Source organism: Nycticebus coucang, chromosome 12 (genome assembly GCF_027406575.1).
Source record: "Nycticebus coucang isolate mNycCou1 chromosome 12, mNycCou1.pri, whole genome shotgun sequence".
Classification (NCBI taxonomy): Eukaryota; Metazoa; Chordata; class Mammalia; order Primates; family Lorisidae; genus Nycticebus; species Nycticebus coucang.
In genome coordinates, this window is record NC_069791.1 from 50,693,644 (window position 1) to 50,719,673 (window position 26,030).

The following is a 26,030-nucleotide window of genomic DNA, read 5'->3' on the forward strand; positions in this document are numbered from 1 at the left end:
CAACTGCTCACCACGTCCACTACTCTAGTCTTCCCTCTCCTGGACTATCTCAATAACCTCAGAACTGCTGTTCTGGTCTTCTCCTCTTCTTATTCCCTTACGGCATGAAGGACCCTTTAAAGGACATGTCAGATCATGCCCTTCCTCTGCTCTAACCTTTCCGGGATTTCCCACATACCCCAGAGGCAAAGTCTTAAGCCTTTAATGTCACCTACAAACCCTTACTACCCCATGACTTTATACACAACCATGTCTTCCTGCCCTCTCTGTTCCAATCATACAGGCTGTCTTCTTCCTCTTGGAATGCGCCCAGCACGCTTCAATCTCTGAAGTCTTTTTACTTTTTCTTCCTTTTTCCTGGAAGTATCTTCTCCCAAGTATCTATAAATCTCACTCCCAACTTACTTAGAGTCTGCTCACATACGACTTCTTATCAATGAGTCATTTAATTGGGAGTCTCCTCCACACACTCTGCACTTCCTAATTTGCCTCATTTTACTAGCTTGCCCTATAAACATTTGCCATTTAATTTTTCCTATGACACTTATCAACATTTATCATGCCAAATACATGTGCTTCCTTATTTATCTTACCTCTCCCATAAAAGTGAAAGCTCCAGGAGATCAGGAAATTTGTTTTGAAAATTGCTGTATCATTGCACTTAAAACAGAGCCTGGTAAATAGCACATACTTGAAACACATGTATGGAATGAATGTGATTGTCACAAAACACTAACAATAATAGTAATTAATATAATTCATAAAGAGAAGGAAATAAGTATACCATAAGTATACACTTATTTAAAAAGCCACAGAAATGTAGCAGAAATATACTGTATATGATTAATCTGAATTTCACTGAGAAATTAATCATGGCTTTAGTAGAAACTTGGATTGCATCGAAGAAATTATATTAAGACAAAGAGAAATGAAAGGTTGGATCCAGACCATGCAAAAAGATTCATAACAAAAACAGAATATTTATCTCATTTTCCCCTTTCTTACATGTGTTTGTCTTCTTTCATTAGAAACTGAAGTGCCTGAAAAGCTGTCACTGAATGTTCCTTCAAATGTGGTTGAGGGATCAACCAGGGCAACATATTCAGTTTTGGGTGAGTCTCTCAGTCCAAAGGAAGCATCTGTCCATCTCTATAACTAGTGCATGGGCCTCACCAGCCATGATTAATGGAGTCCCTGACACTAGGCTTTGCATTGAGAGGAAAAGCACTAAACCGAGAGTTGCACTATGTATGAGTTAGAAATGGAATTGAACAGATGTTGTGCTATATATTGCACCTTGATCAACTCTGTACAGTAAAGAGGTCACTTCTCTGTGATTTACAGGGTGGTAATGCTTCTTAGGAGATTTGAAAATGATTGTAGTGCATCTTGCCAGACATCAGGAAAGACGTATTACCTGTCATTCAGTTTCTTTCCTATTTTTCCATCCTTGAAAGATCTACTTTGTCTTACCATTTTCTTTCCTTTCTATTTCTTCTCTCTTCACCGTTTGTGCTTTCTTACCCTTTGCCCCTATGTAATTTAGCCTCTCAGTTAGTTATCCCAGTCTATTTCTCTAGCCCAACACAAACCAACACTGTGATCATCTCATTTCTCTATAACTTTCGTTCCCCAGGTGATATACTAGGCTCTGCAGTGCATAACCTTCAGAATCTTCTCCAGATGCCCTATGGTTGTGGAGAGCAGAATATGGTCCTCTTTGTCCCTAACATCTATGTTCTAAACTATCTGAATGAGACTCAACAGCTGACAGAGAATACCAAGGCCAAAGCCATCAACTACCTCATCAATGGTGAGAGATACCTCGAAAGGAGAAACGTTAATTGATCTCCTAATCTTTTGGTGAATTAAAATTAGCAACTCTTTGGTTAAGATTTTGTAGGCATTGTTGCTGTGATGTTCAATAAAATATCCCACCCTACAGCTAGAATATTTAATGGTACATCAAGTCTTAGGGACATATTTATAAAATAATTCTTTGACAGCATTGAAGAAGCAGCTTAATCATCCTCTAATGTCTCTGCTATTTCATAAATGTATGAAAACTTTTTTTTCAGGGTACCAAAGGCAGTTGAATTATAAGCACAGTGATGGTTCATATAGCACCTTTGGGGAACATGGGTCAAGCCAAGGAAACACTTGGTAAGATAATTGCTTCCATATTATCTCAGCAGAGTCATGACATTTAAGGATTTTAGAAAAAGCTACTCTCTAATATCTGGATATATTTTGTATAAAATTTTTAGGTTTTAAAAACCCACATACTATAGATGTTAATCTCTACTGGGTCATTTCACCATTTCATCTCTGCAAGCTCATCTGCTCTGATAGCACAGCACATGCGGGTGAAATAAGGATCCCCGAAATAAAAATATAAGTCAGAAAGTGTCATTAAGTAAAATGAAAGGGGAAGATGTTTTCACACTTTGCATTAAAAGAGGAGAGGAGGGAGAGGACAGAAAGAGACTGGGGTGTAGTAAAATCAGGAGAAATCGTTCAGAAAATGCAGTTTTGATGGTGGGGAGGATTGGAGACTCCAACAAATAGTTCATGAGAAAAAAAAATGAACAGCATTAACTCTGGTCAAAAAGCAACATTGAGAAATTTAAAAAAGAGAGTCACATGTTTGCTGGACTAGAGAATATTCAGCATTCAAGTATAGTTTCACCAACAGTTTCCTCCCCAGAATTGTGAAGTTCGATGGGTGGAGGCAGTGCACAGAGTGAGCTGTACAAGTGAGGGGGTCCTCATGTCTCATCTTCTCTTTCGCTGCACAGGCTCACTGCATTCGTGCTCAAGTCCTTTGCTCAAGCCCAGTCATACATCTTTGTGGAGAAGTCACACATCATGGATGCCCTCTCCTGGCTGTCCCAGAAACAAAAGGAAAATGGTTGTTTCCAGCTGTCTGGATCCCTGCTAAACAATGCCATGAAGGTAATGTCCTTTCTAATTGTTTTATGGTTTGTGAAGATAGTGATATGTAGGAGGGAATGATGTTTATATTGAGTCCTCCAGTTCAGACATCAGACATAGCTTTGAGTAAGGATGGCAGACTTAAATCTCCAGAAATCTAACAATGTTAGTAGATGGGGGCGGGAGCAGGGCATTGTTTGTTCGTTTGTTTGAGATAGAGTCTCACTCCATTGCCCAGGCCAGAGTGCCATGACATGCCATAGCTCACAGTAACCTCAAACTCCTGGGCTCAAGTGATTCTCCTGCCTCAGGCTCCTGAGTAGCCGGACTACAGTTGCCCAACACCATGTCCTGCTAGTTTTTTCTATTTTTAGTGAAGATGGGGTCTCACTCTTGCTCAATCTTGTCTCAAATTCCTATGCTCAAGCAATCCCCAGCCTTGGCCTCTGAGACAGTTAGGATTACAGGCATGAGCCTTGGCCTCCGAGACGGTAAAATGACAGGCATGAGCCTTGACCTCTGAGACAGTTAGGATTACGGGCATGAGCCTTTTTCTTTTTCTTTTTTTTTAATTGAATGAAAATAGTGTTTAAAAAAAAAATAGGAGAGAAGATGATTTGGGATAGTCATAACAATTTTAGTGTGGAGGAAGATGAGGGAACATCAATAATATGGCACAGGAAATGAAACTAGCAAAGATGTCAAAGAAGAAGTGAGCTAGCAGACTGGCTGATGACCAGTGGAGTGTTTGAGTGTCTTGGCCTCTGGTTCTTACAGGGAGGGGTGGACGACGAGGTGACACTCTCTGCCTACATCACCATTGCTCTGCTGGAGATGCCACTGCCTGTCACTGTATGTACTAGCAGATTGCCTCTACCTCCTTCACAAACGGAAGGAATAAAAATAAGGAAGCTATGAATCCCCAAGGAAAATTGTGGTTTTTCGTGATATTTAATCTGGAATATTTCACTGGAACATAAAGGACCAGGTCCTTTAGGAAGCTGCAGGGGAAACTATTCTTCCATTAGAATAGTGTGTTGCATGAGCATATTGGGGTTTTAATCTGGGGTCACCCCAGTGACAGTTCATTTGCATAATTCTCCGATTTTAGGATTGCCTTTCATTTTCTTTACAGCACACAGTTGTCCGAAATGCTCTATTCTGCCTCGAAACAGCCTGGAACTCCATCTCAGGGGCCCACGGAAATCTTGTCTATACCAAGGCCTTACTGGCCTACGCCTTTGCCCTAGCAGGAAACCAGGCCAAGCGAAGAGAGCTGCTTGAATCACTAGACAGAGAGGCCGTGAAGGAAGGTAGGAGCTGCAACTGCAAATTTTACTTCTAGCAATCAGTGACCCAGAGTAGGGAGAGTACCTCTCCTGAGCTCAGACCTGTCGTGCTACCTTAATTTCAGTGACCACAAGAAATTACTGCTGATCTGTCACTTAAACTCTCTGGGTCACCTGGACCATTTTATCAATCCACACACTAATGACTCTATATACAGTCCCAATTTCTAATATCACACAAGTATATAATGGTCACAAAGACTCACAATGAAACTTTATGTCCTTGGCAAAGATCTGCTTGGTAGTGACTGTTTAACACTTTTTCTTCCCTTATGTCAATTCATTAGGTGACTCTAATTATAATCATCATTTATGGATTAGATTTTGAAAGCATTCTGAGCTAAAGATTCTACCCTTTTTCGTTTCAAAGAGGACACAATCCACTGGCAGCGTCCTGGGAAAGTTCAAGCAGCTGCGACACTTTATTACCAACCCCGAGCTCCTTCTGCGGAAGTGGAGATGACATCTTACGTGCTCCTTGCCTATCTTACTGTCCAGCCTGCCCCATCTTCAGGGGACCTCGCCATGGCATCACGCATTGTGAACTGGATTACCAAGCAGCAAAACCCCCATGGCGGTTTCTCCTCCACTCAGGTCTGTGGAGAGGCTCTAGGCGGAAAAATAAATGTGTTCATATGTATGTATTAACTAATACATTAATTATGAATAATTGAATGGTTTGCATTTCTAATTCACACTCTCTCCATCCCTCTGTCACCTGCCCTACTATTTTTTCTGTAGATGGCTGTTATGTCTTTTATACACTCTCATATCTTCTGTCCTTAACCGGACCCTGCAACAGTAGGTCAATTTCCCAAAGCAATGTTTTCATGAAATTACTTCCATTTGAAAGGAAATCTTATTTTTTTTTTATTGTTGGGGATTCATTGAGGGTACAATAAGCCAGTTACACTGATTGCAATTGTTAGGTAAAGTCCTTCTTGCAATCATGTCTTGCCCCCATGAAGTGTGACACACACTAAGGCCCCACCCCCCTCCCTCCATCCCTCTTTCTGCTTCCCCCCCCATAAACTTAATTGTCATTAATTGTCCTCATATCAAGATTGAGTACATAGGATTCATGCTTCTCCATTCTTGTGATGCTTTACTAAGAATAATGTCTTCCACGTCCATCCAGGTTAATACGAAGGATGTAAAGTCTCCATTTTTTTTAATGGCTGAATAGTATTCCATGGTATACATATACCACAGCTTGTTAATCCATTCCTGGGTTGGTGGGCATTTAGGCTGTTTCCACATTTTGGTGACTGTAAATTGAGATGCAATAAACAGTCTAGTACAAGTGTCCTTATGATAAAAGGATTTCTTTCCTTCTGGGTAGATGCCCAGTAATGGGATTGCAGGATCAAATGGGAGGTCTAGCTTGAGTGCTTTGAGGTTTCTCCATATTTCCTTCCAGAAAGGTTGTACTAGTTTGCAGTCCCACCAGCAGTGTAAAAGTGTTCCCTTCTCTCCACATCCATGCCAGCATCTGCAGTTTTGAGATTTTGCGATGTGGGCCATTCTCACTGGGGTTAGATGATATCTCAGAGTTGTTTTGATTTGCATTTCTCTAATATATAGAGATGATGAACATTTTTTCATGTGTTTGTTAGCCATTCGTCTGTCATCTTTAGAGAAAGTTCTATTCATGTCTCTTGCCCATTGATATACGGGATTGTTGGCTTTTTTCATGTGGATTAATTTGAGTTCTCTATACATCCTAGTTATCAAGCTTTTGTCTGATTGAAAATATGCAAATATCCTTTCCCATTGTGTAGGTTGTCTCTTTGCTTTAGTTATTGTCTCCTTAGCTGTACAGAAGCTTTTCAGTTTAATGAAGTCCCATTTGTTTATTTTTGTTGTTGTTGCAATTGCCATGGCACTCTTCTTCATGAAGTCTTCCCCCAGGCCAATATCTTCCAGTGTTTTTCCTATGATTTCTTTGAGGATTGTTATTGTTTCATGCCTTAAATTTAAGTCCTTTATCCATCTTGAATCAATTTTTGTGAGTGGAGAAAGGTGTGGGTCCAGTTTCAGTCTTTTACATGTAGACATCCAGTTCTCCCAATACCATTTATTGAATAGGGAGTCTTTCCCCCAAGGTAAGTTCTTGTTTGGTTTATCAAAGATTAGGTGGTTGTAAAATGTTAGTTTCATTTCTTGGTTTTCAATTCGATTCCAAGTGTCTATGTCTCTGTTTTTGTGCCAGTACCATGCTGTCTTGAGCACTATGGCTTTGTAGTACAGACTAAAATCTGGTATGCTGATGCCCCCAGCTTTATTTTTGTTACTAAGAACTGCCTTAGCTATACGGTGTTTTTTCCGGTTCCATACAAAACGCAGAATCATTTTTTCCAAATCCTGAAAGTACGATGTAGGTACTTTGATAGGAATGGCATTGAATAGGTAGATTGCTTTGGGAAGTATAGACATTTTAACAATGTTGATTCTTCCCATCCATGAGCATGGTATGTTCTTCCATTTGTTAATATCCTCTGCTATATCCTTTCTGAGGATTTCATAGTTTTCTTTATAGAGGTCCTTCACCTCCTTCGTTAGGTATATTCCTAGGTATTTCATTTTCTTTGAGATTATGGTGAAGGGAGTTGTGTCCTTAATTAGCTTCTCATCTTGACTGTTATTGGTGTACACAAAGGCTACTGACTTGTGGACATTGATTTTATATCCTGAAACATTACTGTATTTTTTGATGACTTCTAGGAGTCTTGTGGTTGAGTCTTTGGGGTTCTCTAAGTATAAGATCATGTCATCAGCAAAGAGGGAGAGTTTGACCTCCTCTGCTCCCATTTGGATTCCCTTTATTTCCTTGTCTTGCCTAATTGTATTGGCTAGAACTTCCAGCACTACGTTGAATAGTAAAGGTGACAGAGGACAACTTTGTCTGGTTCCAGTTCTAAGAGGAAAAGCTTTCAGTTTTACTCCATTCAGTAAAATATTGGCTGTGGGTTTGTCATAGATAGCTTCAATCAGTTTTAGAAATGTGCCACCTGTGCCTATACTCTTCAGTGTTCTAATTAGAAAAGGATGCTCGATTTTATCAAATGCTTTTTCTGCATCTATTCAGAGGATCATGTGATCTTTATTTTTGCCTCTGTTAATATGGTGGATAACGTTTATAGACTTGCGTATGTTAAACCAGCCTTGCATCCCTGGGATGAAGCCTACTTGATCATGATGAATGACTTTTTTGATGATAAACTGTAATCTATTGGCTAGGATTTTGTTGAGAATTTTTGCGTCTATGTTGATGAGTGACATTGGTCTGAAATTCTCCTTTTTGTTTGGGTCTTTTCCTGGTTTTGGTATCAGGGTGATGTTTGCTTCATAGAATGTGTTGGGGAAGATTTCTTCTTCCTCAATTTTTTGGAATAATTTCTGCAGTACAGAAATAAGCTCTTCCTTGAAGGTTTGATAGAATTCTGGAGTGAAGCCATCTGGACCAGGGCATTTTTTAGTTGGAAGCTTTTTTATTGTTTCTTTGATCTCAGTGCTTGAAATTGGTCTGTTCAGGAGGTCTAGTTCTTCCTGGCTAAGTCTAGGGAGAGGGTGTGATTCCACATATTGATCCATTTCCTTCACATTGTCAAATTTCTGGGCATAGAGTTTCTGGTAGTATTCAGAGATGATCTCTTGAATCTCTGTGGAATCAGTTGTTATTTCCCCTTTATCATTTCTGATTGAGGTTACTAGAGATTTTACTTTTCTATTTCTAGTTAGTCTGGCCAATGGTTGATCTATTTTATTTATTTTTTCAAAAAACCAACTCCTTGTTTCATTAATTTTCTGAATGATTCTTTTGTTTTCAATTTCATTGATCTCTGATTTGATTTTGGATATTTCTTTTCTTCTACTGAGTTTAGGCTTAGATTGTTCTTCTTTTTCCAATTCCATAAGATCTCTTGTGAGATTGTTGATGTGCTCTCTTTCTGTTTTTTGAATGTAGGCATCTAAAGAGATGAATTTTCCTCTCAAAACTGCTTTTGCAGTATCCCACAGGTTTTGGTAGCTTGTGTCTTCATTGTTGTTATGCTCAAGGAAGTTAATGATTTCCTGTTTTATTTCTTCCTTCACCCATCTGTTATTCAACAGAAGATTGTTTAATTTCCATGCCTTTGGGTGGGGTTGAGCATTTTTGTTAGAGTTGAGTTCCACCTTTAGTGCCTTATGTTCTGAAAAGACAGAAGGTAAAATTTCAATTCTTTTGTTTCTGTTGATATTTGTTTTGTGTCCCAGGATATGATCTATTTTGGAGAATGTTCCATGGGGTGATGAGAAGAATGTATATTCTTTATCTTTGGGGTGGAGTGTTCTATATGCGTCTATCAAGCATAGTTGTTCTAGGGGCTCATTTTATTCTCTTATATCTTTGTTTAATTTCTGTTTAGAGGATCTGTCCAGCTCTGTAAGAGGAGTGTTTAAGTCCCCTGTTATGATGGTATTATCAGATATCATATTGCTCAGACTGAGTAAGGTCTGCTTCAAGAATCTGGGAGCATTTAAATTGGGTGCATAAATATTTAGAATTGAAATGTCTTCTTGTTGTATTTTTCCCTTGACCAATATAAAGTGACCATCTTTGTCTTTTTTGACTTTAGTTACTTTAAATCCACATGTATCTGAAAATAAGATTGCAACTCCTCTTTTCTTCTGAATGCCATTTGCCTGAGAAATTGTCTTCCAACCCTTGACTCGGAGCTTTAATTTGTCTTTTGAAGCCAGGTGTGTTTCTTGCAGACAGCAAATGGATGGCTTGTGTTTTTTAATCCAGTCAGCCAATCTATGTCTCTTCAGTGGGGAATTCAAGCCATTAACATTTATTGAGATAATTTATAAGTGTGGTAGTATTCTATTCGTCTTATTTGGTGAGAGTCCATTGCTTAGTTTTATCTTTTGCATCAGTGTGGAGGTTAGGTTCTGTCCTTTGATTTCTGAGTTCTTACTTTGCTGCTGATCCATTGTGGTGGTCAGTGTGCAGAACAGGTTGAAGTATTTCCTGTAGAGCCGGTGTTGTTGTGGCGAATTTCCTCAATGTTTGTATATCCGTAAATGATTTGATTTCTCCATCTATTTTGAAGCTTAGCTTAGCAGGGTACAGAATTCTGGGCTGGAAATTGTTCTGTTTAAGTAGATTAAAGGTAGATGACCATTGTCTTCTTGCTTGGAAAGTTTGATTAGAGAAGTCTGAGATCACTCTGATGGATTTGCCCCTGTAGGTCAACTGGCGCTTACTCCTGGTAGCTTGCAGAATCTTTTCTTTTGTCTTGACTTTGGACAGGTTCATCACAATGTGTCTTGGAGAAGCTCGGTTAGAGTTGAGGTGACCTGGGGTCCGATATCCCTCTGAAAGCAGTGTGTCAGAATCTTCGGTGATATTTGGGAAATTTTCTTTTCTAATATTCTCTAGTATGGCTTCCATTCCCCTGGGGCATTCTTCTTCCCCTTCTGGAATTCCTATAACTCGTATGTTGGAACGCTTCATAAAGTCCCATAATTCTGACAGTGAACCTTCTGCTTTCTCTCTCTTCTTTTCTGCCTCTTTTACTATCTGAGTTATCTCAAGAACTTTGTCTTCTACTTCTGAAATTCTTTCTTCTGCATGGTCTAACCTGTTGCTGATACTTTCCATTGCATCTTTAAGTTCCCCAATTGACTGTTTCAGTTCCTTCAGCTCTGCTATATCTTTTTCATATTCTTCATATCGTTCATCTCTGATTTGATTCTGTTTTTGGATTTCCTTTTGGTTATTTTCCACTTTATTAGCAATTTCTTTCATTGTTTTCAACATGTGTATTCTAAATTCCCTTTCTGTCATTCCTAACATTTCTGTATAGGTGGAATCCTCTGCAGTAGCTACCTCATGGTCCCTTGGCGGGGTTGTTCTGGACTGGTTCTTCATGTTGCCTGGAGTTTTCTGCTGATTCTTCCTCATGGGTGATTTCTTTTATCTGTTTCCTTGCCCTAATTTTCCTTTCACTTCCTCTTACTCTTTAAGTTCTTGTGCCTGTGGACTAAGGGTTACAGGACCAGAAGGGTGAGAAGGTTGAAGAGCAAAAAAGGGATGAAAGAAAGGAGGACCGAGTGATAAGAAAAAAAAGAAAGATAGAGAAAGAGAGGGTGTGGGTATAAGGAATATTGACAAAAAGAAGAGAGGCACAGAAAGAGGGAGACAGGGCAATATAGGTGTACAGTAGGGTACTTTGACACAATCTTAAAAAAAACCCACCTTCTGGTGGTGCCCAGTTGGGTGGTTCCCTTGAGGTCAGCAGCTCTTTGCTAACCTGATCAGACACAGTACCCCACCTCCACCAAGTAGAGAGGAAAGACAAAAATGCTATAAATCAAACCAAAACAAGCAAACAGAAAACTTTACCGGATAAAATTGGGTGAAAAAGCAAATGATAGGGGTAGAAACACTAGCAAAAATGAAGTTCTAATTATTGGCAACAATGGGAAATTGTATTTAAATTAGAAAAATGGAGAAAGAAAAGAAAGGGAAAAAAAGAAAAGAAAAATTTATAGGGAAAAGTTTGAAATTAAAAAACAAAACAACAACAACAAAAAACAAAACCAAAAACAAAGCAATACATATATTTTGCTGAATAATGTCTGGGCAACAGGTGATCTTCTGGTGTATGAGATGTTAATCACAATGCTGATACGACTGAAGGCCTCTGCTGATTTCTCAAACCCCGCAGGGCAGAGAGCAGTAGAAACACTAGCAAAAATGAAGTTCTAGTTATTAAAAAAGGCAGCAATGGGAAATTATAATTAAACTAGAAAAATTGAGAAAGAAAAAGGGATCTGTATGGAAAAGATTGAAATTAAAAAACAAAAGAACATCAACAACGTCAAAATAAACAAAAAAAAAACAAAAAAAAGAGAGAGAAAAAATACACAACCAAAAACAAAGCAGTTTGTATATGTTATTGAATATTGTCTGGGCAACACTTGGTCTTCTGGGGTATGAGATGTTAATCACAGTTCTGATATGACTGGAGGCTGCTGATTTCTCAAGCCCCAGCAGGTAGACAGCCTAAATCTCTCTTCAGCCCACTTAAAGGCACTTTGAACTTGTAAACTTGCTGAGCAGAAGCTTTCCCAGCTTTCTCGCTGGAATCACTGCTGAAGTGGCTATCCTCTTACCCAGTGTGCCAAAACCGATCTCACTCTGCCCCCGAGGGTTAGGGCTGCAAGGCGGCTCAGACCCCGACCTTAGGCTACTTGGTTGCTGGGTTACCAGCTCCCACCCATTTCTAGCTCTGCGACCCTGAGGGCGGAGCTTGCCCAGGCAGATCACTGACAATGGTTCCGTGTGACTCACTGCCAAACACTATTGTGTGATTTCACTGCCTTCCTCTCCTATGATTCCTGCATCTATCTTTTTTTTCAGGATACAGTGGTAGCTCTCCAAGCCCTCTCCAAACATGGAGCAGCAACTTTCACTAAAAATGAGAAAACAGCTTTGGTCACTGTCAAATCTTCAGATGCTTTCTCCAAAGAATTCCAAGTAGATGACGCCAACCGCCTGCTGCTGCAGGAGGTCTGGTTACCAGAGATTCCAGGGGAATACAACACCACGGTCTCAGGGTCAGGATGTGTGTACCTTCAGGTGAGACTAAGGGGATGCTGCAAATGGGATAGGAAGTCTCAAGAGATAAGTTTCCATTTCAACATGTAAGAGAAATGTATACTAACGGAAGATATGACTCATCTAGAACAGATTATGAGACTATTTTGACTTTATCCATTTATTTTAGACATCCCTGAGATATAACATCCTTCCTAAGAAAGAAGGGAAAGCTCCCTTCGCTCTGCAGGTTGATGCTCTGCCCAAGAACTGTGATGGAGTAGAAGCCCACAGAAAATTCCTGATTGACATCAACATTAGGTAAACCTGAATCATTACTAGACTATGTGTAAGATATGGAGAAATTAATTATTTTTGTGGGGGTGGGTATCTCCATTGTCTAAAGCTGCACATAATGAATATGAAATTCTAGTAAAATTTATTAACAAGAAAATTTTCTTCACTTACTGAAACATCTTAATTTTAATAATATGATGTTGCCATATCTGAAGAGTTTGGGTTTCAAATGATGGGTTTTCCAAACAATCACAACAGAAACAAGATAAAGAAGAAAGATAAAATTGTGTGGGGGAGTGTTCTGTCTTAAGTGAATTCCAAGGGATAGTATTAGAATGCCCTATCTCTTTGCCTTAACTTTATAGTTATACCGGGGACCGACCCAGCAGCAACATGGTCATTGTTGATGTGAAGATGGTATCAGGGTTCATACCTGTGAAATCATCAGTAAAAGAGGTAAGCCCTGTATCCCTTACAGAGGGCAAGTCTTGATAAATACTGGCATTTAAGATTGTCATTTGACATTGTTAATGCAGTTTTAAAGAGGTTTATACCCTAAAACTTGCTTCTCCAGAGTGTATTTCTAATTTTAATAGTGGGTATCATGGCCATATAGGGCATGGAGTTAATATAAGACATAGTTAGAAACATGACAAATAATGTTCCAGAAAATTCTGAGACACCTAGGTACGTAAAGTTGTATTGAATTACCTTCCAACTATAAATAAAAAGGAAAAAAGGATGTGTATGCATATGTATTTATCTTTATATCACATATAGGTATCTGTATATACATTTATAGCATATATACAAAAGGGTTCAATAAGAGATAAGGGTTTGGTATATATTACTATAATTATCATTATATTATTATTATTATTATTATTATTGAAGAAATGAAAATAAAGTTTGGATACTCCTGAGAAGTCGTTTAGAACAGCAGTTCCTCACCTTTTTGGCACAAGGACAAGTTTCATGTAAGACAATTTTCTACAGAGAAGGGACAAGAGGCTGGGATTTGACAGGAAGCAGAGCTCAAGCAGTGACATCAGTGATGGGGAATGGTTATAAATAGGGATGAAGCTTCACTCACTTGACCTCTGCTCGCCTCCTGCTGTGTGGCCTAGTTCCTAACAGGACAGGGATCAGAACGTTCTTAGTGGCAAGTTTCATAGATGACAATTTTTCCATAGACTGGGGGTTGGGGCAGAAAGTGGTGATGCTGAGCACAATCCCTAACAAGCCACAGACTGGTACTGGACCAGGGTCCAGGGGTTGAGTACCACAGATCTAGAATATAAATATCTAAAAGCTTCTCCTAGTATAAAATTTTCTTATTCCATACCCTGGGTTATTTTCTTGGTCAACAGCTCCAAACAACATGGCCTCAGATTCAGAGGACTGAAGTGAGCACCAACCATGTTCTGATTTATTTTGAAAAGGTAAGACTCTGTGACTCTGCTAGATCTAGAAGAGCTACTAGAAGTTCTAACAAACCAAAACACTTTCCTATAATGCTGTTCATATACACAGGTGAGGGAAGACACAATAGCTACAAAGGGAAATGAGGCCTGGACTGATGAACAGGCTCAATTCACCACATTTTACCATCAATACGATTGCCTCTTTGTCCTTCTTTTTATCTGTCACTGAGTACGGTATGCAGGTCACAAAATCTATGCCCCAATCTTTCCATAGATTTTGCACAGATGGATAGCATAACGACAGGGTTCAATAACATCTTAAGAAGAGAAGATGGTAACGTACTAGGTTAATCCTTGATACCAATTCTATTTTCCTGCCTCTCCAGCTAACCAATCAAACCGTGAGTTTCTCCTTCTGGGTGGAACAAGACATCCAAGTAAAGAATTTAAAACCAGCTACAGTGAAAGCCTATGATTATTATGAGACAGGTGAGTGGGATTCAGATGTGCCGAGATTTAAAAAGAAAAAAAAAAATGGCTAGCCTAGTGAAGGATTGCCTTAATGAAAACAAAACTCCACAATCTTTTACTGAAAGCAAAAGGGAGTTTATGAGCACTGAATAATCATTTTCTTGTATGCTACCTTTTCACATGCCCCCAAACATGTGTTAGAGCCATTCCATAAATTGATTAAAAAGCAATGTGGTGATCAATTCTGTCTCGGTTTCCCAGTAACACTGTTTCTTCTGGCATGAATTATTCCAGAAAGATAAGAAGAGTAGTAATAACAACAACAACAAAACAGCGTGTGATGTGAGACCTAAACTTTGTTCTGTTTTTGACTTATACTTTGGATAGTCTTACAGAATTTGGGAAATTTTGTAACAAATTTTGTAACAAATGAATTCTTCCATTTGCTGGAGACTTTGAAATAGAAACTTACTAGAATCATAGCATGCTGGTAGTGCTTAGATTAAGGAAAGTTTCAGAGAACAGGGTACAACTCCAGTGGAAAAAAACAGCTGTGGAAGAGACAAGGTAAAGTTTATATAGAGACAGGCACACCACCCTATACCCTGCCCCTCAATTCTGCACACAAGCCAATTTTCTCTTAGTCCCCTCTCCCCAATCCCAAACAATTTAGTATAGAACTCAGTCATTTTTGTTGGTTCTATGGCTTTGCTTTATGCTTTCTTTCTTAGTTGACAGTTTATTTGCAAATAACATGTCATAGTTTGTTTGCAATTAACATTTCAGATGCATATGACTGAATGCCTTCTGTCTAATCATTGTTTCGTTTCAGATGAATTCAGCATTGAAGAATATAATGTTCCTTGCAGTGCTGGTAAAGTATAAACAACAAAATCTAATCCCAACATGAAAATAAATAAACATCTCAATTAAACAGTAAAATCTAAGTTAGCCTCTCAGTTCTCTGCGTAAGGCAGCTTAAGATAAATATATTTTCATGTTATAAAAAAACCCTGTTGTATCCTTTATGAATTGAACTATGTCAAACGTATTATAAAATTTCTCAGCAGAAAAAATGCAAATAAAGTATAATTACGTCTATATGAGGTAGCATATTTGAAAATAAATCTAAGAATTTGCCACATATCAAACCTAAATTATCTAATATTGAGTTCACATGCTATAGCCAGTGGTGCTACCTTAAATTTATCATTTGCAACTCTTTTAGGATATTTCTAAGTGTATACTAGTTTAGCCCAGGAAACTTGTCCTTGTGTCTATCCGTCTAGCACAGAATGAGAGATGTGATCCACAAGACCTACCTTTTATGCCTATTGACCAGGTTCGTATCTTTAACAATATAGCATCTGTGGTGAGACCATCAGCTCTCCTTTTTAAAAGATGAGAAAACTGAGAACAGCCCTGTTATTAAACGTGATTAAGTTACTAAGTCCAAATATTTATAATTGAAATAAAATATATTCCTTTAGTAGGTCATAGAATTTCCCTAATATTTCTACCTTTCCTTCTACCATTTAGAATCTGAACATGGAAATGCTTAAAAACATAAGCATGTGGCCCTCGTTAGGTGAACTTCTACAGAAATGAAGAACAGAGACTTATTAGGCGAGAAGATACAGAATGAAGGGAAAAGAATTAGAATATATAAAATCTGTATATTAATTTCCTTCTTTTTTTTTTTTTTTTTGTGGTTTTTGGCCTGGGCTGGGTTTGAACCCACCACCTCTGGCATTAAAATTTGTATGTTGAATAAATTTGTGACCTTTGCAACATTTTTTGTTCTTTATGAATAGCATATCTCCTTTCCTAAATACATGTTTATTGTCCTTAGCATTTTTTAAAACACACAAAAAACTATACAAAGAGTATACCCAAAAACACCCCAAAACACTATGATGGATCAAAGAGGAATTCAAAGAAACATCTAATTAACCCACAAAAAGATGAAAAATGAAAACAATATTTCCAAACCACAATGTCCATCAACAGGGGAATGGTTTAACAAACTAATATATCCATACCATGCAATACCACTTGACAATGAAAAGTCAATAGGCACAACCACTTGGTTGGATCTCAAAAACATTATGCTGAGTGGGCAAGAAAAGCCAATAGTAAAAGGTCATATCCTGTATGATTCCTTTTATACAATATTCTTTAAATGACAAAATTATAGAGAAGAAAACAAATTAATGGTATCCAGAATTCAGGGATGGTAGAGGGAGGGGGGATAGGGGTGACTATAATAGGTAGCACTGGAGAGATTTTTATGGTAATATAATCCTACATGTGGAAGCAAAGTCCTGGTTCAAATTTTTACATTTAATTCTACCTCAAATTATTTTGTTGTGTATTACTGGCAGTCAGTAGGTGAGTAAATTATCTTTTTTCCACGTAGCTTTCTTTCTTTCTTTTTTTTGGCTTAAACAACATAAATTTATTTTCTTACAATTCTGAGGGCTAGACGTCTGAGATAAGGTGTACATAATAATATACATATCTATAAATATTTTCATATGTAGCCATCTCTCTGTGTATTAAACTAAACATGAGTTAAAACTGATTTCTTCAACTCAAGAAACTTTTTTTTCTTTTTTTATTGTTCGGGATTTATTGAGGGTACAATAGACCAGGTTACATTGATTGCATTTGTTAGGCAAAGTCCCTCTTGCAATTGTGTCTTGACCCCAAAAGGTGTGGCAAACACCAAGGCCCCACCCCCCTCCCTCCTACCCTCTCTCTCCTCTTCCTTTCCCCATCCCTCCCATTTTTCTCTCTCTGCTCTCCCCTTCCCTCACTCCCACCATGTCCTTAATTGTCATGAATTGTCCTTATATCAAAGTTGAGTACATAGGATTCATGCTTCTGCATTCTTGTGATGCTTTACTAAGAATAATGTGTTCCACTTCCATCCAGGTTAATACAAAAGATGTAAAGTCTCCATTTTTTTAATGGCTGAATAGTATTCCATGCTGTACATATACCACAGCTTGTTAATCTATTCCTGGGTTGGTGAGCATTTAGGCTGTTTCCACATTTTGGCGATTGTAAATTGAGCTGCAATAAATAGTCTAGCGCAAATGTCCTTATGCGAAAAGGATTTTTTTTCCTTCTGGGTAGATGCCGAGTAACAGGATTGCGGGATCAAATGGGAGGTCTAGCTAGAGTGTTTCAGGGTTTCTCCATACTTCCTTCCAAAAAGGTTGTACTAGTTTGCAGTCCCACCAGCAGTGTAAAAGTGTTCCCTTCTCTCCACATCCACACCAGCATCTGCAGTTTTGAGATTTTGTGATGTGGGCCTTTCTTGCTGGGGTTAGATGGTATCTCAGCGTGGTTTTGATTTGCATTTCTCTAATAGATAGGGATGATGAACATTTTTTCATATGTTTGTTAGCCATTCATCTGTCTTCTTTAAAGAAGGTTCTATTCATGTGTCTTGCCCATTGATATATGGGGTTCTTGGCTTCTTTCATGTGGATTAATTTGAGTTCTCTGTAGATCCTAATTATCAAGCTTTTGTCTGATTCAAAATATGCAAATATGCTTTCCCATTGTGTAGGTTGTCTATTTGCTTTGGTTATTGTCTCCTGAGCTGTACAAAAGTTTTTCAGTTTAATTGAAGTCCCATTTGTTTATTTTTTTGTTGTTGTTGCAATTGCCATGGCAGTCTTCTTCATGAAGTTTTTCCCCAGGCCAATATCTTCTAGTGTTTTTCCTATGCTTTCTTTGAGGATTTTTATTGCTTCATGCCTTAAATTTAAGTCCTTTATCCATCTTGAATCAATTTTTGTGAGTGGAGAAAGGTGTGGGTCCAGTTTCAGTCTTTTACATGTGGATATCCAGTTCTCTCAACACCATTTATTGAATAGGGTGTGTTTCCCCCAAGGTAAGTTCTTGTATAGTTTATTGAAGATAGGTGGTTGTAAGATGTTAGTTTCATTTCCTGGTTTTCTATTCAATTCCAAATGTCTATGTCTATTTTTGTGCCAGTACCATGCTGTCTTGACCACTATGACTTTGTAGTACAGCCTAAAATCTGGTATGGTGATGCCCCCAGCTTTATTTTTATTACTAATAGCTTTAGCTATATGGGTATTTTTCTGGTTCCAACAAAACACAGAATCATTTTTTCCAAATCTTGAAAGTAGGATGTTGGTATTTTAATGGGAATGGATTGAATAGGTAGATTGCTTTCGGAAGTATAGACATTTTAACAATGTTAATTCTTCCCAGCCATGAGCATGGTATGTTCTTCCATTTGTTAATATACTACGTTATTTCCTTTCTGAGGATTTCATTTTCTTTATAAAGGTTCTTCACCTCCTTTTGTTAGGTACATTCCTAGGTATTTCATTTTCTTTGAAACTGTGGTGAAGGGAGTTGTGTCCTTAATTAGCTTCTCATCTTGACTGTTATTGGCGTGTACAAAGGCTACTGATTTGTGGGCATTGATTTTATATCCTGAGACATTATTGTATTTTTTTTTTGATGACTTCCAGGAGTCTTGTGGTTGAGTCTTTGGGATTCTCTAAGTATAAGATCATATCATCTAAGAGAAAAAGTTTGACTCCTCTTCTCCCATTTGGATTCCCTTTATTTCCTTGTCTTGCCTAATTGTATTGGCTAGAACTTCCAGCACTATGTTGAATAGCAAAGGTGACAGAGGACAACCTTGTCTGGTTCCAGTTCTCAGAGGAAAAGCTTCAGTTTTACTTCACTCAGTAAAATATTAGCTGTGGGTTTGTCATAGATAGCTTCAATCAGTTTTAGAAATGTGCCACCTATGCCTATACTCTTCAGTGTTCTAATTAGAAAAAGATGCTGGATTTTATTGAATGCTTTTTCTGCATCTATTGAAAGATCATATGGTCTTCATTTTTGCTTCTGTTAATATGGTGGATAATGTTTATGGACTTCCATATGTTAAACCATCCTTGTATCCCTGGGATGAAATCTACTTGATCATGATGTATGACTTTTTTGATGATAAGCTGTAATCTATTGGCTAGGATTGTTGAGAATTTTTGCATCTATATTCATGAGTGAAATTGGTCTGAAATTCTCCTTTTTAGTTGGGTCTTTTCCTGGTTTTATCAGGGTAATGTTTGCTTCATAGAATGTGTTGGGGAAGATGTCTTCCTCCTCAATTTTTTGGAATAATTTCTGTAGTACAGGAATAAGTTCTTCCTTCAAGGTTTGACAGAATTCTGGTGTGAAGCCATCTGGACCAGGGCATGTTTTTGTTGGAAGCTTTTTTATTGTTTCTTTAATCTCAGTGCTTGAAATTGGTCTGTTCAGGAGCTCTATTTCTTCCTGGCTAAGTATAGGGAGTGGGTGCAATTCCAAATATTGATACATTTCATTCCCATTGTCAAATTTCTGAGAATAGAGTTTCTGGTAGTATTCAGAGATGATCTCTTGTATCTTTGTGGATCAGTTGTTATTTCCCCTCTATCATTTCTGATTGAGGTTACTAGAGATTTTACTTTTCTATTTCTAGTTAGTCTGGCCAAAGGTTGATCTATTTTATTTATTTTTTCAAAAAAACAACTCCTTATTTCATTAATTTTCTGAATGTTTCTTTGTTTTCAATTTCATTGATCTCTGTTTTAATTTTGGATATTTCTTTTCTTCTACTGGGTTTAGGCTTAGATTGTTCTTCTTTTCCAGTTCCATAAGATGGCCTGTGAGTTTGTTGATATGCTCTCTCTGTTTTTCAATGTAGGCATCTAAAGTGATAAATTTTCCTCTCAAAACTCCTTTTGAGTATCCCACAGGTTTTGGTAGCTTATGTCTTCATTGTTGTTATGCTCAAGGAAGTTAATGATTTCCTCTTTTATTTCTTCCTGCACCCAACTGTCATTAAACAGAAGGTTGTTTAATTCCATGCCTTTGTGTGGGGTGGAACATTTTTGTTAAAGTTGACTTTCACCTTTGGTGCCTTATGGTCTGAGAAGATATAAGGCAAAACTTCAATTCTTTTTATTTTGTTGAGGTTTCTTTTGTGGCCTAAGATATGATCAATTTTGGAGAATGTTCCTTAGAGCAATGAGAAGAATGTATATTCTTTATCTTTGGGATGGAGTCTTCTATATGCATCTGTCAAGCACAGTTGTTCTAGGGTCTCATTTAAATCTCTTATATCTGTTTAATTTCTGTTTAGAGGATGTGTCCAGCTCTGTAAGAGGAGTGTTAAAGTCCCCTGTTATTGTGGTATTATCGGATATCATAATGCTCAGACTGAGTAAGGTCTGTTTCAAGAATCTAGGAGCACTTAAATTGGGTGCATAAATATTTAGAATTGAAACATCTTCTTGTTCTATTTTTCCCTTGACCAATATGTGGTGACAATCTTTGTATTTTTTGACTTTAGTTGCTTTAAATCCATATGTACCTGAATATAAGATTGCAACTCTTCTTTTCTTCTGAATTCCATTTGCCTGAAAATTTGTCTTCTAACCCTTAACTTGGAGTTTTAATTTGTCTTTTGAAGGGAGGTGTGTTTCCTGCAGACAGCAAATGGATGGCTTGTGTTTTTTTAATCCAGTCAGACAATCGATGCTTCTTCAGTGGGGAATTCAAGCCATTAACATTTATTGAGATAATTGATAAGTGTGGTAAGGTTCTATTCATCTTATTTTGTGAGAGTCCATTGCTTAGTTTTATCTTTTGCATCAGTGTGGAAGTTAGGGTCTGTCCTTTAATTGCTGACTTCTTACTTTGCTGCTGATCCATTGTGATGGTCAGTTTGTAGAACAGGTTGAAGTATTTCCAGTAGAGCTGGTCTTGTTGTGGCAAATTTCCTCATTGTTTTCATATCAGTAAATGATTTTATTTCTCTATCAATTTTAAAGCTTAGCTTAGCAGGATATAGAATTCTGGGCTGGAAATTGTTCTGTGTAAGTAGATTAAAGGTAGATGACCATTGTCATCTTGCTTGGAAAGTTTCACTAGAGAAGTCTGCAGTCTCACTAATGGATTTGCCCCTGTAGGTCAACTGATGCTTACTACTGACAGCTTGAAGAATCTTTTCTTTTCTCTTAACTTTGAAAAGGTTCATCACAATGTGTCTTGGAGAAGCTCAGCTAGAGTTGAGGCTACCTGGGGTCCGATATCCCTCTGAAAGTAGTGTGTCAGAATCTTTGGTGATATTTGCGAAATTTTCATTTATGATATTCTCTGGTATGGCTTCCATTCCCCTGGGGCATTATTCTTCCCCTTTCTTGGATTCCTATAACTCATATGTTGGAACGTTTCATAAAGTTCCATAATTCTGTCAGTGAATGTTCTGCTTTCTCTCTCTTCTTTTCTGCCTCTTTAACTATCTGAGTTATCTCAAGAACTTTGTCTTTTACCTCCAAAATTCTTTCTTCTGCATGGTCTAATCTGTTGCTGATAGTTTCTATTGCATCTTTAAGTTCCCTAATTGACTGCTTCAGTTCCTTGAGCTCTGCTATATCCTTTCTATATTCTTCATATCGTTCATCTCTTATTTGATTCTATTTTTGGATTTCCTTTTGGTTATTTTCCACTTTATCAGCAGTTTCCTTCATTGTTTCCATCATTTCCTTCATTGTTTTCGTCATGTGTATTCTAAATTCCCTCTCTGTCATTTCTAACATTTCTTTATAGGTGGAATCCTTTGCAATAGTTACCTCATGGTCCCTTGGAGGGGTTGCTCTGAACTGGTTCTTCATGTTGCCAGGAGTTTTCTCATGAGTGATTTCTTTTATCTGTTTCTTTGCCCTAATTTTCCTTTCACTTCCTCTTGCTCTTTAAGTTCCTATGCCTCTGGACTAGGATTTTGATGAGTCCTTTTGGTACAGGACCAGAAGGATGAGAAGGTTGAAGAGCAAGAAAGGATAAAAGAAAGAAATAAAAAGAAAGAAAGATAAGAAAATGGAGAAAGTAGAGGGGGTGGGTAAAAGGGAATAGTGACAAAAAGAAGAGAGGCACAGAAAGAGGGAGACAGAGCAATATAGGTGTACAGTAGGGTACTTTGACCCAACCTTCAAAAACCTCCCACCTGTGGAAGTGCCAGGTTAGCTGGTTCCCTAGAGGTCAGCAGCTCTTCGCTAGCCTGTTCAGACACAGTAACCCACCTTCACCAAGTAGAAAGGAAAGACAAAAATGCTATAAATCAAACCAAAACAAGCAAACAGAAAACTTTACCGGATAAAATTGGGAGAAAAACCAAATAATAGGGGTAGAAACACTAGCAAAAATGAAGTTCTAATTATTGGCAACAATGGGAAATTGTATTTAAATTAGAAAAATGGAGAAAGAAAAGAAAGGGAAAAAAAGAAAAGAAAAATTTATAGGGAAAAGGTTGAAATTAAAAAACAAAACAACAACAACAAAAAACAAAACCAAAAACAAAGCAATACATATATTTTGCTGAATAATGTCTGGGCAACAGGTGATCTTCTGGGGTATGAGATGTTAATCACAATGCTGATACGACTGAAGGCCTCTGCTGATTTCTCAAACCCCACAGGGCAGAGAGCCTAAATCTCTCCTCACCCCTTTTAAAAGGTACTTTAAACTTCTAAACTTGGCTAAGCAGAAGCTTTCCCAGGAAAGCACTTGTCCTGAGATCACTGCTGAAGTGGCTATCCACTTACCCAGTGTGCCAAAATTGGTCTCAATCTGTCCCTGAGGGCTAAGGCTGTAAGGCGGCTCAGTCCCCACCTTTAGGCTGCTCAATCACTAGATTACTAGCTCTTGCCCAATTCTTGCTCTGAGACCCTGAGGGTGGAGCTTGCTGAGGCAGTTCTCTCACAAAGGCTCCATGCGGCCCACAGCCAAACACTATTAGCTCTGTCCAGCTTAGTGGCTCAGTCTGGGGCCCTAGACAATGCCCAAAGTTCTCTGCCATCCTGCCCAAGCTCTTCCAAGGCAGTTTAACTGAGTACCAAGTCCAAAAACACAAAAACAGCTCACAGGCAAGGCCTTTCTAGCTTGCAATCTCACTGCTGTTGTACTTACAGCTGCCAGTGGGATTAGACCGAATGAACACATGCAATCACTTGCCAGTTTTCCACTGCTTTGACCTCCTCTTGGGGTCCAGAAGTATCTCACTGACTCACTGTGTCATCAAGGGATGATTATAGGCAGATCCCACAAGCCAGAGATACCTGGAGTCTTGTCTCCCCAGACTCATCATTACCAGTTGCAAGGAAGCTGTTACTCAGCCACCATCTTGCTCCAAAAGCCCCACGTAGCTTTCTAATAGTCCTATTATTACTGATTGATCAAGTAAATCTTTCCTTGCTAATAAAATGTATCTCCTTTATCACATACAATATTTATTCTATCCATTGAATAGCTGGCCTATTCTTTCATAAATATTAAAATATTGGAGTTTTGAATTTGAATTACTATGGCTTAATAAAGTGTTTTATTAACTATTAGAGCTGATCTCATTTCTCTGTTCTCACTTTTTGTTGGAATACTATTATCAAGTTAATTATATATACAGTCATATTGGGTATTGTTTGGAACTGCATTAAATACATGAATGAATTTAGAATTGTCATAAGTGTCAGTTTTTTACAATATTGAATCTTTCTTACTCAGACTCATTTTATATGCATTTATTCAATTTACATGAAATGAATTTTAATTATGACTTAATTTCTAAATTTCTAATCTAAGTAAAGATTAACTTTATGGACATATATAATAAAATAAGTTAAAAAAATAAAATAACGCATTAGTGAAGACAAAAGATGTAAGCAAAAGTAAAATCACAAGATAGTGAAAAACTAGAACAATATTTCTCATTTGTCAATAGAGGTCATTTCAAGATTTTAAGCAAGAGAATAGTTCAGATTTGCATTATGGATAGTTTACCTTCCAGGCAATGGAAGGTTTTTCATTGATCCCTAGACACACAACCCATTCATGCAGAGATCAGCTCTCTTCTTCATGCTTAACCAAATGATTTATTTGATTCATTTACATTCCACACTTACACAATTCCATACTTTAAAAATGTGTGTATTGTCCTTTCATCTATAAACTCGGATCTCTTTTAAAGCCTAACTATATCTTAATCATGTCTGTGCAGCCTAGTCCCTCAACACTGTGCTGGGAATATGATGGGCACTCAGTGAAACAAAGGAGTGACTGAATGAATCAGGGCCTGAGTGAGCCCATTCTTGTAGGTAGGTAGGCAGAGGAGAAATGGACAAAGGTGTCAGCACACACCAGTCGGGAAAATGAGCTAGAAGATTACTTTGACTCAAACATGGCTTGAAATGCTGAATGCTTCACAAATATTTGAAGGAATAGGAGTTTGATATTTTTCAAAAATTAAATAAATGAGGAGGAAAATAATTTGGTCAATGTATTAGCAATTTGAGTTAAACATATTTAAAAGTACATTTGATGCATTCAGTGTGCTTTAAGAGGAGTAGTTTTGTTAAGTCTTACTCCATAAGGTTTTGCTTTTATTTTTGATACCTCTTGATGACTTAACAATAAAAAGGATGTATGGTTTTTATCAGCTGTCTCCAAAATAATCTCTTGTCATGCAGGGAGTACAGTTCCTTCCATTTATACGTGAGTTCAGTAGTTGCTTCCCTAACTGTAAAGGCAATCTCATTTCGTTAAAGTAGCACCTAAGAGCAGCTTTGAGTTAGAAGTATGTGTTATACCCCATGTAAGAGTGCTACTGGGGGGCAATTCAACACAAATGTAACAATGTATTTTTGTGAATGAGAGTTGGCATGTCAAATGCATCCTCTAGCAAAATAATTAGTGGGGTGGAGGCAAGATGGCTGACTGGAGCCAGCTTTCCACAGAGGCTCCCATCCTGAAGAAGAATGAAGGGACAGAAGTTTAACAAGTAAGCTGATGGTTTGGAGCTGAGCCAAGAGAGAAGGTTGAAGAGCACACATCAACCCTGCTGAGGTGAGTTGCGATCTGAAGGATACAAATAAAAGGTACAAAATTCATTGCCAAGCAGATGGGAGTCCCCTCCTCCATGACAAGGGCTTGCCATACTCCATACAAAGTAGTGAGTAGAGTCCAGATGTCCTCCCATTTTATCCCATGGGAGAGACCCTCTGAAAACTGGACCTACTTCCCCTACTAGGGTGCCATGGGTCACTCCTGCCAGGCATAAAACTGTATAAAACAGTATAAAACTGTATATGTTCTCTACCTGCAAGTCTGAACTCCCATCACTCCCCTCCACTCTCACTGCGAGGTCTGGGAGCCTGTGCTCCATGGAGGCAAGATTCTTGGGTATTTTCTTGAGAGGTGTGGACAGGGCATGGACCACTGCTGATCATTGCTGATTCTGCAGCATGGGAGTAGGGAGAAGATGATCAGCTGAGAGGGAACCATACAGGAGCAGTGGTGCCTGAGGCACAGAGCAGCAGCTGGCAGGAACAATAGGGCTCACACCCCTGAGGATATGGAGTCACACCCCCTGTCTCTCTGGGCAACCAGAGGAGGCCTGGCATCTTCTCTGGTGGCAGCCACTGGTGGAACAGATTTGGGACCAAAACACAGGCCCCATGAGTAAAGTGTATGCCTGAGGTGGTACTGGCCTGGGCAGAGTGTAGGGACTAGAATATGCCAGTGCAGAGCCAGCAGATTCCCAAGGCAGGGCTGACCCAGAGGACCACTGAGCCTAAGACACACCCAGCCCTCCAGGATCATAGCTTGAGACAAAGGTGGCCAGGCAGAGGCTGGAACTGACAGCTGTGTCTGAGCATAACTGGCCTGCCTGACTCAAACAGCAGCCGAGACCAGGCAGCAGCACAGACTAGGGTGAAGTCGCAGTTTCTGCAAACTCCAACAGCATCTGATCCACAGGAGAATATAGCCTGGACAGAAACAAATTCTGTGAAATTGTTCTGTTATGTTAGCAACATCAATTGGGCAGGGCTGGAACTGAGTGAATTGTCCCAGCCTCCATTAAGCACCCGA

At 38.5% G+C, this 26,030-nt stretch overlaps 1 protein-coding gene across 1 annotated transcript in view; it reads left to right on the top strand.

Moving 5' to 3' along the window:
- LOC128560948 (pregnancy zone protein-like) overlaps nucleotides 1-15,636 on the top strand; it is a 73,298-nt gene extending 57,662 nt beyond the window's left edge. The window contains exons 23-36 of the mRNA XM_053554626.1: nucleotides 1,029-1,112; nucleotides 1,637-1,813; nucleotides 2,079-2,163; nucleotides 2,799-2,955; nucleotides 3,712-3,786; nucleotides 4,070-4,247; nucleotides 4,654-4,877; nucleotides 11,698-11,916; nucleotides 12,065-12,195; nucleotides 12,537-12,627; nucleotides 13,542-13,613; nucleotides 13,982-14,084; nucleotides 14,899-14,940; nucleotides 15,606-15,636. Coding sequence (XP_053410601.1) covers nucleotides 1,029-1,112; nucleotides 1,637-1,813; nucleotides 2,079-2,163; nucleotides 2,799-2,955; nucleotides 3,712-3,786; nucleotides 4,070-4,247; nucleotides 4,654-4,877; nucleotides 11,698-11,916; nucleotides 12,065-12,195; nucleotides 12,537-12,627; nucleotides 13,542-13,613; nucleotides 13,982-14,084; nucleotides 14,899-14,940; nucleotides 15,606-15,628 — 1,661 coding nt within the window. The 3' untranslated portion in view covers nucleotides 15,629-15,636. The remainder of the gene's footprint in view (nucleotides 1-1,028; nucleotides 1,113-1,636; nucleotides 1,814-2,078; nucleotides 2,164-2,798; nucleotides 2,956-3,711; nucleotides 3,787-4,069; nucleotides 4,248-4,653; nucleotides 4,878-11,697; nucleotides 11,917-12,064; nucleotides 12,196-12,536; nucleotides 12,628-13,541; nucleotides 13,614-13,981; nucleotides 14,085-14,898; nucleotides 14,941-15,605) is intronic.
- Nucleotides 15,637-26,030: the final 10,394 nt, after the last annotated feature.